Source organism: Ochotona princeps, chromosome 10 (assembly GCF_030435755.1).
Source record: "Ochotona princeps isolate mOchPri1 chromosome 10, mOchPri1.hap1, whole genome shotgun sequence".
Taxonomy (NCBI): Eukaryota; Metazoa; Chordata; class Mammalia; order Lagomorpha; family Ochotonidae; genus Ochotona; species Ochotona princeps.
The window spans coordinates 52,655,911-52,672,968 of NC_080841.1; the positions used below are offsets into that span (position 1 = coordinate 52,655,911).

Consider the following 17,058-nt stretch of genomic DNA (forward strand, 5'->3'; position numbering starts at 1 on the left):
CCCTGTTCCACTGTTCTGCTTTTTGTTGTCCTCCCCACCCGGTTCATGGCCAGATGTAGCCTTAGCCTGGTCACAGCTTTGAAAAGCTGCTTTTACAACTGACTCAGCAGTTAGCAGCTTATAATTCCCGGCAGAGGGATTTGCGAGTTTAATTATGGTAGTGGTTGGATTTTTCTGTAACTTCTGCATGTATCAGAAAAGAAAATCGCCAACATGATTAGCTTCTGGTCCTCCGTCCTGGGGGTGTGCTGGGGGTGCTGTTGCTATCTCAGTCCCCAGGCTGTTAGCAGGACCACAGTGCTTCCTTTGTGCACGAGAGCTCTGTGTTCCAGGCAGTGTTTCTCCCACCTAACACCCAGAGCTTGCCAACCATTCTTGCAGGACCGGGAAGTGAACTGTCGATACTAAAGATGCAAAAACAAAATAAGGAGATATGGACTCCCCTGGGACTGCTCCACTGAACTCTACCATGGATTTCTTAGTAGCTTTGCTCCAGTTCCCAGGGAAAATAACCAGGCTTTGAGGCAGACTATAGACCTGACTATAGCCATGGGGGTGGTCTGGACCAAGGTGACACATTGCTTGGCACGTGGGGAGGCTGAGGGCACAGGATGAAAGAACTGGTGAGAGCCCCTGTGTGAGCCAGCCTTGGTTGCACCCTAATTAGCCACCTGTTAACCAACAGCCCACAATCCTGGGTGCTGCTTTCTTGTCTTCATCATTTCTTGTCTTCTCTAGGATTTTACATGCAGTTTGTTAAAATACAGATAGGCATTAGGCTAGTAGTAATTCCTGGGTTGGGTTATTCGTGTCCTACACTGGACTGCCTGGGAACAAGTCTGTGCTCTGCTCTGAATTTCAGCTCCTTGCCAGTACCTACTGTGGGAGGCAGTGTTGATGGCTCAAGCAGTTGGGTTCCTCATGGAGTATCTGGATTGCATTCCTGGCTCTTGTTGGCTCCGTCTGAGGTGCTGAGGGCAACTGGAGAGTAAATCTGTTGGTGGGAGCTTTATTTATTTATTTACCGTTCTTTCTCTAAATGCATAAATTAAATCAAATAGTTTAATACACATGGCTTTACGAACCTGATCACTGAACTGATTTTCCATCTGCTGGTTCACTCCCTAAATGGCTGCAAGGCTGGGGCTAGGTTAGGCTAAAGCTTTCTTATGGGTCTCCCAAAAACTGGAACTGTATAAGATACTGGCATACTTAACACACTATACCACAATAATGGCAGCCACACGATTTTTTTTTTAAACACTGTAATCTACCATTGTAAAAGATTATGCTAACATTCTGGCAAAGCGGATTAACCATTGTGGGCAACCCATATAAGCACTGATTCCAGCTATTCCATTTCTTAGTCTGCTCCCTGTTAATGTGACTAGAAAGGCAGGAGAAGGCGGCCCATGAATTGGGCCCTTTTACTCAAGGAGACAGAGTTCTGAGATGGAGTTCCAGGTTCCCAGCTTCGGCCCGGCCCAACCTTGGCCACTGCAGCTACTGGGAAGTGATTGAACAGATTTGAGATCTCTGTCACTCTCTCTATAGCTCTGTTTTTTATTTTTTAGAAGGGATATGTACATAGGTTTTTTTTTTTTAAAGATTTATTTATTTTTATTCAAAGGCAGACATACAGAGAGGAGGAGAGACAGAGAGGAAGATCTTCTGTCCGATGGTTCCTCCCCAAGTGACTGCAACGGCTGAAGCTGAGCTGATCTGAAGCCAGGAGCCAGGAGCTCTTCTGGGTCTCCCACACAGGTTCAGGGTCCCAAGGCTTTGGGCCGTCCTCAACTGCTTCCCCAGGCCACAAGCAGGGAGCTGCATGGGAAATGGGGGTGCCTGGATTAGAACTGGCACCCATATGGGATCCCGGCGTGCAAGGCAAGGACTTTAACCACTATGCTATTGCACCAGGCCCATAACTCTGCTTTTTAAATTACTAAGATAAATCTTTCTGGGCTGCCACAATGGTACATTAGGCTAATCCTCAGCCTGCAGCACCAGCATCTCATTAGGGTACTGGTGTGAGTCCCAGCTGCTCTGCTTTGCTTCAGATTCAGCTCCCTGTAACAGCCTGGGAAAGCAGCAGAGGATGGCCCAAAACTTGGTCCCTTGCACCTAAGTGGGAGACCTAGAAGAAGCTGTTGGATCTGGGCTTCAGATTAGCCCAGCTCTGCACTTCGCAACCATTTGAGGAGTGAACCAGCATCTGGATCTCTCTTAGGCCCAGCACGATAGCCTAGTAGTTAAATCCTCACCTTGCATCTGCTGGGATTACATATGGGCACCGATTCATATCCCAGTTGTTCTACTACCCTTCCAGCTTCCTGCTTGTGGCCTGGGAAAGCAGTAGAGGATGGCCCAAGGCCTTGGGACCCTGCAACCATGTGGTGTGGCAGACAAGGAAGAACCTCCTAGTTCAGATCAGCTCAGCTCCAGCAGTTGCAGCCACTTGGGGAGTGAACCAGCAGACGGGAGATCTTTCTGTCTCTGCTTTCTGTACATACGAAGATTTCTCTCTCCCTATCCCTTGCAGCAGCTTTTTCAAGTAAAATAAATAAGTCTTTTTTAAAATGAGATATTTATTTTTATTGAAAACGCAGATATACAGTGAGGAGAGACAGAGAGGAAGATCTCCCATACGATGATTCACTCCCCAAGTAACTGCAACGCCCGGAGCTAAGCCAATCTGAAGCCAGGATCTAGGAACTTCCTCCAGGTCTCCCACGTGGGTGCAGGGTCCCAAGGCTTTGGGCCATCCTCGACTGATTTACAGGCCACAAGCAGGGAGCTGGATGGGAAGTGGGACTGCCAGGATTAGAACCAGTGCCCTTATGGGATCCTGGCGCGTTCAAGGTGAGGACTTTAGCCACTAGGCCACCGCACTGGGCCCTAAAATAAATAAGTCTTAACACATAATAAATACATCTTTTAAAAAATTTTAAAATGGAAGATTCAAGTCTTTCAGAGAAAGAATTTTTTTTTTTTAAGGAAAAAATCCAAAGTAATCTAAAAACCTGGTGATTCAACCTACTTGATTAAGAGAATGAAATTTTTTTTGGGCCCAGCAGCGTGGCCTAGTGGCTAAAGTCCTCGCCTTGAAAGCCCTGGGATCCCATATGGGTGCTGGTTCTAATCCCGGCAGCTCCACTTCCCATCCAGCTCCCTGCTTGTGGCCTGGGAAAGCAGTTGAAGACGGCCCAAAGCTTTGGGACCCTGCGCCCACGTGGGAGGCCCGGAAGAGGTTCCTGGTCCTGGCATCGGATCGGCGCATACCGACCTGTTGCAGCTCACTTGGGGAGTGAAACATTGGATGGAAGATCTTCCTCTCTGTCTCTCCTCTCTGTATATCCGGCTTTCCAATAACAATAAAATCTTTAAAAAAAAAAAAAAAAGAGAATGACATTTTTTCAAAGATACAGTGTCACTGTTTCATTTCTTAACAGTCACAGGATTTGGTGGATAGATGAGAGGAAATGGAATATTTAGCCTGTGGGTTTTAACAGCAAATTCCATTCTTCATATCGATTCACAAAAAAAGTTTGAGAAATATCTTCATTGTATTTTCTGGTTGCATTTACTATCTGAAAAGAGCTAACACAGGACTCATGTATTAAAACAAGATAAGAAACAACCTCAAGACTAAAACTTTATAGCTTACCTGGCAGTGCTTAGAAGGTAGAATGTTTTCATGAAGTCCTTGTACATGTCTGTACAAATATAAGCATTTCCTTCCTGGTTAGGAAACCAAAAGTAGAAACAATGTAATGGCCAAATAAAAGCCTAAGAAAGGGGCCTGGCGTGAGAGCCTAGCGGCTAAAGTCCTTGCCTTGAACATGCCAGGGATCCATATGGGTGCTGGTTCTGACTCCAGCAGCTCCACTTCCCATTCAGCTCCCTGCTTGTGGCCTGGGAAAGCAGTTGAGGACGGCCCAAAGCCTTGGGACACTGTACCTGCATGGGGGTATGGGAAGAAGCTCCTGGTTCCTGGCTTCGGATTGGCTCAGCTCCAGCCATTACGGCCACTCGGGGAATGAATCAACGGATGGAACATCTTCCTCTCTGTCTCTCCTCCTCTCTTTATATCTGCCTTCCCAATAAAAATCAATACATCTTTAAAAAAAAAGCCTATGAAAGAAGAAAAGAAGTCAATTATGCTTTATGGCTTCAGCTAAGTGTAATTTTTAAAAAAGATTTATTTACTTTTATTCGAAAGGCAAATTCACAGAGAGAAGCAGAGACAGAAAGATCTCCCATCCGCTGTTTCACTTCCGAAGTAGCCACAACGGCCAGAGCTGATCTTATCTGAAACCAGGAGCCAGGAGCCTCTTCCAGGTCTCTCATCCTGGTACAGAGTTCCAAGGCTTTGGGCCATCTTCCACTGCTTTCCCAGACCACAAGCAGGGAGCAGGATGGGAAATGGAGTGGCTGGGATATGAACCAGCACCCATATGGTACCCCGGTGCTTGCAAAGAGAGGATTTATCCACTGAGCCATCATTCCGGTCCCTCAGCTAACTATAACTTATGTCGTATTTTAATATTGTCACTGACTACCATTACCATGACCTCAGCCTCCATGTCATTTGGGAAATCTTCCATTCAATCTGTCAATCATTGAGAAAACAGCATGTCAATTACCATACACTTTATTGCCTCTTTTTTGGAAACATCCTTATGTCATTGCATGGTGAGCAAAGCTCTGTAGAAAGTCCGCTCTCTCCGTGAGCTGCTGAGCCAGGGTGCCTGTAACATCTGCAGAGTCCTTCAGCCCCAACTGCAGCAGAAACTCAGTGCAGGCCAAGTGCTGTCCTGCGCAGGCCAGATGCAGGGCTGTAGGGTCACAAAAGTGGCACAAGGTTAGCATATGAGCCCTGGAGCAATACACTGAAAGTTGATTGCATTCAATAAAGATATTAATTCTTTCAGTTATACAGATTTTATACTTTTATTATCACTATGCCTTTGCCTATACTGGATCAAAATATTTTTTTCCTTTGCTTTCTTTTTAACCTGAGTTCACACAACTCTTAAACAAAATCAGAGATGATTTAAAAAAAATTTGTGTAAAGCAACCAAGCAAATGAATTAGAAATGGGAAATGAGTCCTCCTCACTGTCATTCTGATAGTAAAACACACTTTAAATGGAACAAAAATTTTCTCAAAGTTTCACTGAATTGTTTTTTAAAAAGTAAATGAAAAAAAAAAAAACAAAGCAAATGCATCACCATACACAGAAATGACGCAACAAAAAGAAAACTGCTGACAGATTTTCCCATTCCGCTGTAGAACTTAGTGTCCAAGGTTCCAAGGTGCTAAGAGTCCAAGAAAACTGCCAGTCCTGCTGGGTGCCCTGAGGAAAAAGCCTGTTGTCCCTTTCCCATGTTGAGTGCCTGTCCTTTCAGCACCAGAGTGAGTTGTTGCCCAAGAGCCTCTGAGCTATCTAAGTGCGTGTAGGATGGCCACCAGCTCACAGAATGGTAACCAGAGGGTTTATTCCAAAGTTCTAGCTTCAGGAATTAGCTCTGAAACCATTTCTTCTCTTCCTAAATGTTCCCACCTGTTTACCCTGCTTAGGGACATAACGTGGTTTTGGCCTTTGCCATGTGGCTCCATCCCCTGTTCATATTCTCTCTACAGACGCTTGTTTTTTCTACAAAGGTCCTTTCAAGGGGCTTTGTCTTTGTGTTTTACATTAAAGGCTTTTATTCCTCCTCTTCTCCAGAGTTTATTATTCCAAGTTTCCACATCACTGGCATCCAGTTTATCAACATCCTCAAGATGACTCACGTCATTCCCATCACTCCATAATCTTTATCACCATCATTCTCAGCATCTGAAGAGTCATTCTCTGCCACCTGTTGCTTTAGCGCCTTGTAGAACACATGAATGGGGATGATGATGCCGTATGTATTTCTTTCAGTCTTCAGCAATTCCTTCTCAATGGCATTGTCTAACCGAGGAGCTATCAATGTCTTTTCCTCTTCTCTCCCTAAGCTCTATTTTCTTATTCAAAGGAACAAGTTTTCTCTCTCATTTTAGTGAAAATTTCATAACTTGAAATTACATACTAGGTTATTGTGCTGAATCTATTTACATTTGGAATTGAATAAAAACATAACTAATAAATTAGATTTTACTATATTTGCTTCAGTGATTTCTCATAGTTTTTATTAAGCCAGACCCAACCCCAAGATGCTCAGGAAAATCTGTTCATTATATCATGTAAAAGTAGTTCTGTCCTTTCTCTTCTTTGATAGTGGCATACTGACTACCTGCCAGGAAATGGGACAGCCAACTACACAGTCTAACCCAACTCTATTCATTTCTGTAAAAGCTCTAGCAGTTGGTTCACTTAAAAAATTCTGTGGTTTTACTTTTTAATTTTAAAAAATTAATAGACGTAAAATTGCACATATTTATGGTGTTATGTGATATTTCAGTAAATGCATACATTGTGTAATATCCAATTGGGGTACATACATCAATATTTTCAAAAATTTAAAATGTCTATGTTGAAAACATTCAAAATTTATCTTCTGATCGTCTTTAGAGATATTTATTATCTTTAGTCAGTTCAGTTTACTGTGTCACAGAACTGCCAAACTTTTAAAAAAAATTTATTTATTTTTATTAGAAAATCAGATATACAGAGAGGAGAAGAGACAGAGATCTTCCAGCCACTAACTCACTCCTCAAGTGTCCACAACAGCCAGAGCCAAGCCAATCCGAAGCCAGGAGCCCAGAGTCTCCTCCAGGTCTCCCATGCGGACCAAGGCTTTGGACCGTCCTCAACTGCTTTCCCAGGCCACAAGCAGGGAGCTGGATGAGAAGCAGGACTGCCAGGATTAGAACCGGTGTCCATATGGGATCCTGATGCATGCACGGTGAGGGCTTTAGCCGCTAGGCTACTGTGCTGGGTTCACCTCTATTTTTTTAAAGATTTATTTATTTTCATTGGAAAGGCAGATTTACAGAGGGAAGGAAAAAGATCTTTCATTTACTGGTTCAGTCCCTAATGACCACAATGGGTCCCAAGGCTTTGGGTCATTGCTGCTTTCTCAAGGCACAAGCAGGGAGCTGGATGGGAAGCAGAGCATCTGGGACACAAACCAGCACCCATATGTGATGCCTGTGCTTGGAGGTAGAGAATTAGCCAGTTGAGCCAATGCCTGGCCCCACGCCCAAACTTATTTCTATCTAACTTTAACCTAGCGTCCATCACCAGCCTTGCACCATGCCTCCCTTTCTCTAACTGGTTTTTATTTTTGAATGAGTAAAACTGCTTGTTTCCTAATGTTTTACAAATAGTATTATCTAACTATATGATACTGGTGGTTCAGCATGCAGCATCTGAGCCCTAAATTTCAAAAAACATGGTTAAGATGGTTTTAGTCTAAATATACTTCAAAGAAAGGAGACATCTGAAGAAGTTGTACAAAATGTGGATAACAGTCACCATGTGGATTAAGCAGAATGTGCTTTTATGCCACGTATAATGCTACAGTTTAGAATAATAACAAAATGGGGTCAGCGTTATGATGTAGTGGGTAAAAACTGCACCCCAGAAGGTTGCTGGATCAAGTCCCGGCTGCTCCACTTCTGATCCAGCTCCCTACTACTGCACTTGGGAAAGCGGTGGAAGATGGCCTAAATTCTTGGATTCTTGCACCCTTGTGGAAGATAGAGGTGAAGCTGCTAGTTCCTGGCTTCAGTTTGGCCCAGCCCTAGCTGTTGCGGCCATCTGGGGAATGAACCAGCAGAACAAAGATCTCTCTGACTCCGCCTTTCAAATAAATAAAAATAAATACTTCAGAAAACCAAAAACAGTAACAACAGTAGTTATCAGTAATAATCACCAACAGTGTCATGGAAATAACAATACTTCTATAACTTTACAGAGGACAAGTTACTCTAAGGAAAGTTGATGAATAACTGGGAAATAAACTGATTTTATTTATTTATTTGAGTAGTAGGCAGTAAGCAAGCTCCCACTTGCTTGCTTACTCCTCAAATACCTTCAAAAGCCAGGGCCAGGATTGGGGATGGGGCCAAGAGCCAGAAACTCAATCCAGGACTCTTATATAAGTGGCAAGGACCCAACCACCTGAGCTATCATCTGAGATATTACTCCAGGGTCTGCACTGGCAGGAAACTACATCTTAACTGGTATCTTGACCAGCATCTTGACTACTATGCTACCTGCATGTTTCCAAATCATTGGTTTTAATATGAAAATACGTATATTGTTCACATTCAATTTACTGATAATTTTCAAGGCACATATAAAATTATGCTGTACCTGATCGATTTCTTACGTCTTTGGCATTGATGTCGGCGCCCAAGGATAAGACAGTCTGAATTGTATTAATATGTCCTTCCTGGATGTTAAAAGAAACTTGTTGTCATTGTTATGAGAACAAAAACAAACCAGTAAACACAAACTCTAACATACATTAGGTACCTTTCCTAAAACAGTAGACTGCTAAAACTGCATTTCCAAAACCAAAGAAGACAGAGTATATCAAATGCTACTATAAATCATCAGCAACACATTTTGGTGATATTTAATTACTTAGCATATATGATCATTGTTTCTTTGCCTTTTGTCTAAGATGTAATAGAGAAGATAGAGGAACAACTCTGCAGGCCAAACTATTAACCCAGCAGAGTTGTGCTTCCATTCTGTGATTCACACAGAATCCACAGTTCCAAAATTTCCTAAGCAAACACATATATTTCTTGCTAGACTTAAAAAAAAAAAAACTAGAAAAGAATAGAATCTTATAAATAGGACTTCTATTAAAGCTATTATTGTTTCTATTTTAACTATTATTTCTACTTCTATAATAAATTGTAGTTATGACAATTATGAAATTATAAATTATTTCAATTTTAATTCTTTGTCTAAGTATTAGTCTACTAGGAGGTTGTACAACTAACTAAATAAATAATAGGCTAAGATAAGCAGATTATAGGTTCAATCTTTATGAGAGGATCCATTCACTTTCTCTTTCTGTGGGCACAGAACAGAGCGATCCTTTCATCACAAACATACCCTCCTGTTCACAAGGAGGAAATGAGGCAGAAGAATGTAATGATGGGTGGAAGAATTTCTTCCTGCTGCTAGATACTAAAGATATATACACACTAAAGATAGTATGCAAAAAAACCCTAAAATTGTTTATTTTCTAGTGAGAAAATCTGCATATCTTCAGTGTTTCCAAATCATGTCTATTTCAGGAGTTTATGAGGGCAATTTCTTCTACAGAGAGGCAGCCAAAGGAATCAGAACCTCAAACAAACCCATCAGTGGAGGAAGGCAAGGTTAAGGAAGAAAACAAACAAACCTTGGCAGCATAATGAAGTGCTGTGAGGTGGGTTGATGCTGCTTTCACATCTACATCAATGCCAAGATCAGACACCAAGAACCGAATGGCTTCATCCTGCCCAGTGACTGCTGCCCTGTGCAGAGCCTGGGCCCCCAGGGTATCCTCAGCCGAGAAACAAGCCTAGCAGGCAGGAGACAGAAGCAAAGAGGGTAAGAAGCAGAGGGTAGCTAGTGCTGTGCCACCAGTTGTGATGCTGGCCCCACACACAAATAGAGGTTCAAGTCCTGACTGCTCCGCTTCTGATGTGGCTCCCCTCTAATCAGCTTGGGAAGGAAGTAGGAGATGGCTCAAGTACATGGGACTCTGCCACCCAGATGGAGTCCCAGAGGCAGGACTGTGGTCTAATCTAGTCTAGTCCCAGCCATTGTGGCCATCTTGGGAATAAACCATAAGATGGAAGATTTCTGACTCTTCTCCACCTCTCTGGCTTTCAAATAAATAAATAAAACTTTAAAAAAATTAAGAAAACTGGGTCTATGCACATGCTGACATTTTGGGAAAACTGTTACCTATGTACATTTCTTTGGGCAGAGAAAAACACAGCTTTTGTATGATTCTGAAAGGAACTGCCAACTAAAATAAAGGTTTCAGATGCAGGATTCTAGGATATATTGCCACAAGTACAAATGGACAGCTTACTTTGACTATGACTATTGGATATGTTGCTGTTTATTGGATATTTACTTTGTGAAATGTTTGAATATGTTGCTGTTTATTGGATATTTACTTTGTGAAATTTGTTTCCACTTCAAGGATGTTTAAAGAGGTTGACAGGGTCCCACAGGAGCAATGTGGCAGAGTTGCGACTGAACTTTGGTTCTGAATAACAAGGTACTCTATTAAGCCTATGATTTAAAATTTTTAGGATCAAAGGAACAAAAGAAAACGATTTTTATACCTCATGTTTTTCAAGGAGCAGCTTTGCTATATCGATGTGGCCACACTGGATTGCATCCATAAAGGGGGTGATGCCACACTTGTCTTTGCTGTTTGGTTCATACTGGCATCTAGAGTCAAAATTCAAAATAACAGAATTGAGAACATTCACGTCACAGCAGATGGACCAGCTGACACCTGATCTGCACGTAGACTGTGTGTCTTACAAATGATCTGTGGTGTTTGGGGCTCCTCTCTCCTTTGTTATCACCCCAGGTTCCGAACTAAGCTCTAGGTCTTCAGCTGCACGTAGAGTACCACCCCTAATAAATCTCTCATCCTCTAACCTTTTCTGTCCCACTTGCTGTCACCAGTGGCTCTAGCTCCTCATGCCAGAAGAGTCATCCTTGCCATCCCTTGTCCTTATTCCTCATTATCAATTCATTACTAAATCTCTCAATGCTACAACCAGAATATCTAAAATATCTGTATCCTTCACTCCAGCTCTGCTTTTACCCCAAGACCAAGTCTGTTCGCCATATCTCCTAATGGTTTTCTCACCTTGACTCCTGCCTCACCAAACCATTCTCCATAGCAACCATGTTTATTTTCCCCACAGTATAACTGGGTAAGGTAATTCCTACTTAAAACCTTTAACTGCTCTTCACTGCATACCAGACAAAACTGCAAACGTCAGCATGACTTCTGTATCTGCTCACCTCTCCAAGACTCCTGATCCCAGGCTTGCCAGATTCCTCTCTGCTTCCTAGTTTTCCCATTGCTGGGCCTTTTGCTGCCTCTGCACCTGCCCGGCCTTCAGTTCAGAACATTAGTGCTCTACTCTTCTCTTGGCTAATTCTAATTTATCCTTCAACAGCCTCAAGGTAAATGTGATTTCAACAAAGGCCTAGCCTTAGCTATTACCCTCCCTGTTTCCCCAACCTACACAAGGACCTCTGCTCTCTTATGGCATTTTGAACTTTTCATTGGTAGCATTACCACACCTGGTGAATGACGTATGTTTGTGGGGTTATTCTTATATCTGCTTTCCACAACTAGACCACAGGCTCTGTTAAAGAAAAAAGTACTGTGCTGATATAATTAGGCAGAACATAACACACTGGAGGTGCCTGAAAAAAATGTGTTTTGAAACAATAAAGTTTTAAGTCTGTGTACAATCAAATGTGTTCTCATTGTGGGCCCTGCATGATGGCTTGCTTGCAAATGCTGGGATCCCATATGGCTGCCAGTTCATATCCTGGCTGCTCTACTTCCCATCCAGCTCCCTGCTTGTGGCCTGGGAAAGCAGTAGAGAATGGTCCAAAGCCTTGGGACCCTGCACCCACATGGAAGACTCAGAAGCTCCTGGCTTCAGATTGGCTTAGCTCTGGCAGTTGCAGCTACTTGAGGAGTGAATCAGTGGATGGAAGACCTTTTTCTCCATAAGTCTGCCTTTCCAATAAAAATAAATATTTTTGAAAATACATGTTCCCATTTTGATAGGTGTTCTTCTTGAGTCATCTCTCCTATTCTTCTGGCTCCATTCATCATCTGTGTGAATAAACTCAACATTTCTATCGCAATCATCTGTGTCTGTTATTGCTTGCAGGATGTCTTTGTTTAGACATCCAACAAGCACTTGAAACTCATGTGTCAAGAAGTGCAATTCTTTCCTCAAACTCGGCCCCGACACCCACCACCACTCAGGTGGTCGTGCTAGACACAAAGTCTTCCTTGACTTCTCCTTCCTTCTTATTCCTTTGATCAATTTTCTTACCTGGGCCAGTTGATTCTACTTTTTAAATATCTTCAAACCTTTCTCTTGGGCCCGGCTGCGTGGCCTAGCGACTAAAGTCCTCGCCTTGAAAGCCCCGGGATCCCATATGGGCACCGGTTCTAATCCCGGCAGCTCCACTTCCCATCCAGCTCCCTGCCTGTGGCCTGGGAAAGCAGTTGAGGACGGCCCAAAGCTTTGGGACCCTGCACCCACGTGGGAGACCTGGAAGAGGTTCCTGGTTCCCGGCTTCAGATTGGCGCGTACCGGCCTGTTGCGGCTCACTTGGGGAGTGAAACATCGGATGGGCCCGGCGGCGTGGTCTAGCAGCTAAAGTCCTCGCCTTGAAAGCCCCGGGATCCCATATGGGCGCCGGTTCTAATCCCGGCAGCTCCACTTCCCATCCAGCTCCCTGCTTGTGGCCTGGGAAAGCAGGAGAGGACGGCCCAAAGCTTTGGGACCCTGCACCCGCGTGGGAGACCTGGAAGAGGTTCCTGGTCCCGGCATCGGATCGGCACGTACCGGCCCGTTGAGGCTCACTTGGGGAGTGAAACATCGAATGGAAGATCTTCCTCTCTGTCTCTCCTCCTCTCTGTATATCCGGCTTTTCAGTAATAATAAAATCTTTAAAAAAAAAAAAAAAAAAACATCAGATGGAAGATCTTCCTCTCTGTCTCTCCTCCTCTCTGTATATCCGGCTTTCCAATAACAATAAAATCTTTAAAAAAAAAAAAAAAAAAAAAAAAAAAAACCTTTCTCTTTTGTCTCTATAGTCATCTCTAATTTAGGTATCACCTGTTTAACTGCTACAGCCCCTAAATGCACTCTCCTATGTAATCCCCTTCCCATCCATTCCCTATTATGCAACCAGAGAATCAAGGATATTTGAAAAAATTCAAAATAATTAACATTTTTGCCAATTCGCTCACCTCTTAAGAAGCAGCTTTACTGCATCTAAACAGCCATGCATTGCTGGGAGAAGAGAGTTGAGAAACAGAACTTTTAGTGTACATACAAAATGCTTCTTGCCTCATGGCTCCACAGTCTGCCATCTGTCAAGTCTTATAGAAAGGAATAATTAAATTAGGTTCACTGCTACAGCCCTACAATAATAAAAATTCATTTGCATAAGCAATAAGAAATGATGCTTTCATTTTACATGTACATAGTTCACACATGATAATGCTATCTTTATGAACACTTGCATGGCAAACTTTCAGTCCTAAACTTATCTTCCCAAAATTATGTGGCAAATGAATAAATTTAGAAAAATCTATTCATTTGTTTGAATGGGACAGTGAGGAAAATGGGGGTAGGGGTTGGGAGGAGGGGAAGGAAGAGGGAAACAGGGGTCTTCTTCCATCCACTGGTTCACTTCCTAAAAGGCTCCTATGTCTAGGTTTCAAAGGTGATAACTAGACGTCAATGTCTCCCACATGGGTGGCATGGACCCATGTTCTTAGGTTATCTTCTGCTGCCTTCCCAGGTGCATTAACAGGGAAGCTGAGCAGGGGAAGAGCAGCAGCTGGGACTCAAACCAATATTCCAATATAGGATGTAGCTTAAACCCACTGGCATATCACTGGCCCATAAAACATTTAAAAGGAATCTATAACAAAACAATCAGAAATTTAATTCTACTAAAAATAACTATACTCATGTAAGCTTTTGATTATCTGTCTCCACAATTCTGGGTGTTGATTATTTCCCTAAGGGAATGAAAGGTACTGGGGAGAAAGTTGGTCACATAATTCAAGAACTGAACTTTTTCTATTCACTTGCCAAGTTTTTAAAAGGATTTTTTAATCTCTAACTCCAATTGTACCTGGGAAATGTCTGCATGTTCCTAGTCTACATATCAAAGGTACTTATTTTAGAGGAATTAAATACTCTGCATATTAATTCAATGTATTGTCCCAGAAAAGAAAGGTTATTTTCCCAATTTCTTTTTTTTTTTTAAAGATTTATTTATTTTCACTACAAAGTCAGATATAGAGAGAGGAGGAGAGACAGAGAGGAAGATCTTCTGTCCAATGATTCACTTCCCAAGTGAGTGCAACGGCTGGTGCTGTGCCGATCTGAAGCCAGGAGCCAGGAACGTCCTCCAGGACTTCCACACAGGTGCAGGGTCCCAATGCTCTGGGCCGTCCTCGACTGCTTCCAGGACACAAGCAGGGAGTTGGATGGGAAGTGGAGCTGCCGGGATTAGAACCGGCACCCATATGGGATCCCGGGGCGTTCAAGGCGAGGACTTAAGCCACTAGGCCACGCCGCCGGGCCCTATTTTCCCAATTTCTTGACTGGGATGGTAGGTGACACACTGCTACATATTCTTTATCCTGTCTTTAATGCCAACAATGTGAAATTTATCCAGGGAAATTGGAGCTATGCTCACTAGGTGCCCACCATAATGATACGGGTTTGCGCATGTCTGCCGTGCTCCTTAGAGCCTAGCACAAGCTTGCAGCATGGGCAACATTACCACCATTTTTCCCCCCTGCTGGGGAAACTTGCTCATGAGATACGCGATTCCCTTGCCCTTGTCCAAGACTATGGAATAGGGCCAGTGTATCCTCTAACTTGGAGGACAATAAAGATATGCCAGGGACCTGGCATGGTAGCCTAACAGCTAAAAACCTTGACTTGCATGTGCCAGGATACCATATGGACAGTGGTTCATATCCCGGTGGCCCTGTTTCCCATCCAGCTCCATGCTTATGGCCTGGGAAAGCAGTAGAGGACGGCCCAAAGCCTTGGAATCCTGCACCCGAAAGAGACCCGAAAGAACTTCCTGGCTCCAGGCTTTAGAGTGGCTCAGCTCCAGCCATTGTGGTCCCTTGGGGAGTGAATCAGTAGATGGAAGATCTTCCTCTCTGTCTCTCCTCTCCTCCTCTCTATATATCTGACTTTCCAGTAAAAATAAAATAAATCTTTAAAAAAAAAAAAAAAGATACACCAGAAAAGGAAACACAAGAAGAGCACCCTGGCTGAGTTGAGCTACATTAGCTTGAGAAGCTATTTGCCAAAATGTCCCAAGTTGCTCCTCTTCCCTGCTGTCTACTTTCCTATATCCTCTAGTCTCCCGCAGATGACTTGAACAACATGATGTTCCTCTCGCTGGGGGAAGCCAGCTGCACTGTGAGCCTGCAGAGCTGTACCTGCCGTGTGCAGAGGAGTTCTTCCTATCTTGCTCTCTGTCTTCCACACATCTGGGCACACCGAGAGCAAGTACTGGAGGATCAGAGAGTCGCCTGCTCGACTGGCAATGTGGAAACTGTTCCAGCCGTCCTTGTTCTTCAGCAGTGGGTTGGCGCCATGTTCCACAAGGTCCTGGATCACCCCGAGATTCTTCCTTGTGCAAGCCATCATCAGAGGAGTCCTAGGGTCAACCAGGACAAGCCAATGGGATTCAAGGAGCTGAGAGACAGGAAAACAACTTTGGCTGGCTACTTGTCTGCCTGCTCATGAGGGCCCTGGGAGGCATGTCAGTGGGGAGAGCAACTGTGCTGTGTATGTCCTTAGAGAAGGGATCCCTGGGTGGGAGAAGTGCTTACAGGCTGGTTCCCAGTGCAACAGGACTCCACCTGTGTCGACTCTACCCTGTGCTTCATCTCAGATCAGCATTCGTCCCAAGGTGGAGACTTCATGATGTCTTTAAGAGATGCACAACCTGACATAGTAAGTACTAGAAACATTCTCAATCGAACAAGCCAAATGGAATCGGTACAGTCATATTTTTATTGTAGCAGTGTACATGCACAGTGTTTTACACAAGTGCATGTATAACTGATTAAGTGTGTCAAGTGTACTGCTTAGAGCAATGGTAATTAAAACAATGCAATTGTTGAAGTAGCAATTTAGTTACAGATCCCCAGAAGAACATTATCAAACTACAGGTAGTTTGATAACATCTTTAAATTACATTCTATGGTGTTCTCTACCTTACTAAGGGAAATGATTGCCCCAAACAGCCAGCTAATCTTCCAAGAACAGGAACAAAGTGCCCTGTAAGTCACTGTCATTACCCAGGGTAGATTGGAGCAGGACGACCCTGCCGTTGGGTGACCACGGGGAGCTGAGAAAATCTATGTCTAAAGAAGTTGATGAAGTACACAAAACCTGACGTTTCCACAGGCGGTGGGCAGGCAGGACGTCTTTGTGGACCCTGGCTACCTACCAGTCGGCCTTCTTCAGACAGTCGACAGCTGCCCCTCGGCCCAGCAGATAGCGTACGCAGTCCCGGTGACCCATAGAGGCAGCCTCGTGCAGAGGTCGCTTGTAGTCTTGGTTGGTTGCCTCGATGTCCATGCCCCAGGCTTCGGTCAAATAGGTTAGGATGTCCAGACGCCCGTGGCGGGCGGCACAATGCAGCAGGGTGTCACCGGCCGGCCCCTGGAAGCCTCCAGCCACTGGCAACTCCTCCTGCAAGGCCTGCAGCTGGCCATCCTGCACCAACTTACAGAGACGCCGCGGGTCCCTGGGCGCGGCCATCACTGCTAGCCAGAGCTGAGAGCAGGGGTGGACCTCTGCTTCTTGCCTCGGACCTTGTCTCCGGCTTCTGCCCCAGGAATGCGACCTCCCCCAGCACCCTCGCGTCTCCTGGCTTGCTCAGGGCCGGGATGAAACCGTGGTTCAGAGCACACGGTGCAGACCCTTGGAGACGGCGGGCAGTGGCTGGGGAGCACGCTTGGAGGCCACTCTGCGGGGTGTGCATCTAGTCAGGTGCCCTTGCCCAGATGTCTCAAGGTTCGGGACGCGTCAGTAAGTGCTGTAGCAGCCCCTTCCACGGGTAGGAGACTGGCTTAAAACGTCAGGGAGTAGGGGGTGGGGACGTCACTCTACGGGACTGTGGGGTCTGCACGGCCGAGGCTGAGTCCTCTGTGGAAGCTGCAGGACTGGTGCGCGGCCCGCTCCCTACCACCAGGTCCACGTGGCCTTCCCCACTGTGGCCTGCCTAACATACGTCTGCCCAGGGCTGACTGCTGGGAAGCTGATACCCAGATCTTCAGC

The 17,058-nt window shown here is 44.5% G+C and overlaps 1 protein-coding gene across 4 annotated transcripts; it reads right to left on the reverse strand.

Moving 5' to 3' along the window:
* Window positions 1-4,638: 4,638 nt before the first annotated feature.
* ANKRD16 (ankyrin repeat domain 16) lies at window positions 4,639-16,782 on the reverse strand. Of its 4 annotated transcripts, XM_004578486.2 has the most exons (7): window positions 16,226-16,782; window positions 15,207-15,427; window positions 12,978-13,020; window positions 10,297-10,405; window positions 9,357-9,518; window positions 8,309-8,387; window positions 4,639-4,838 (listed from the first exon to the last, which is right to left on the reverse strand). In XM_004578486.2, the coding sequence occupies exons 1-7, from the start codon at window positions 16,537-16,539 to the stop codon at window positions 4,681-4,683; spliced, it is 1,086 nt and encodes a 361-aa protein (XP_004578543.2). In that variant the 5' UTR covers window positions 16,540-16,782; the 3' UTR covers window positions 4,639-4,680. The 4 variants fall into 4 exon arrangements, with proteins under 4 accessions (XP_004578543.2, XP_058525425.1, XP_058525426.1 ...); XM_058669442.1 differs by lacking the exon at window positions 15,207-15,427 and having other exon boundaries at window positions 12,978-13,109; window positions 16,226-16,350; XM_058669443.1 differs by lacking the exon at window positions 16,226-16,782 and having other exon boundaries at window positions 12,978-13,109; window positions 15,207-15,340.
* Between the last annotated feature and the right edge of the window lie 276 nt (window positions 16,783-17,058).

What these genes read in the sequence shown, in the direction of transcription:
- ANKRD16 (XM_004578486.2), bottom strand. Translation starts at nt 16,539, where the DNA reads ATGGCCGCGCCCAGGGACCCGCGGCGTCTCTGTAAGTTGGTGCAGGAT. An exon ending in CACTTCATTATGCTGCCAAG is followed by an intron (nt 8,388 to 9,356) that starts GTTTGTTTGTTT and finishes TTTAACATCCAG; the next exon opens with GAAGGACATATTAATACAAT. An exon ending in AGACGTAAGAAATCGATCAG is followed by an intron (nt 4,839 to 8,308) that starts GTACAGCATAAT and finishes GTGACCCTACAG; the next exon opens with CCCTGCATCTGGCCTGCGCA.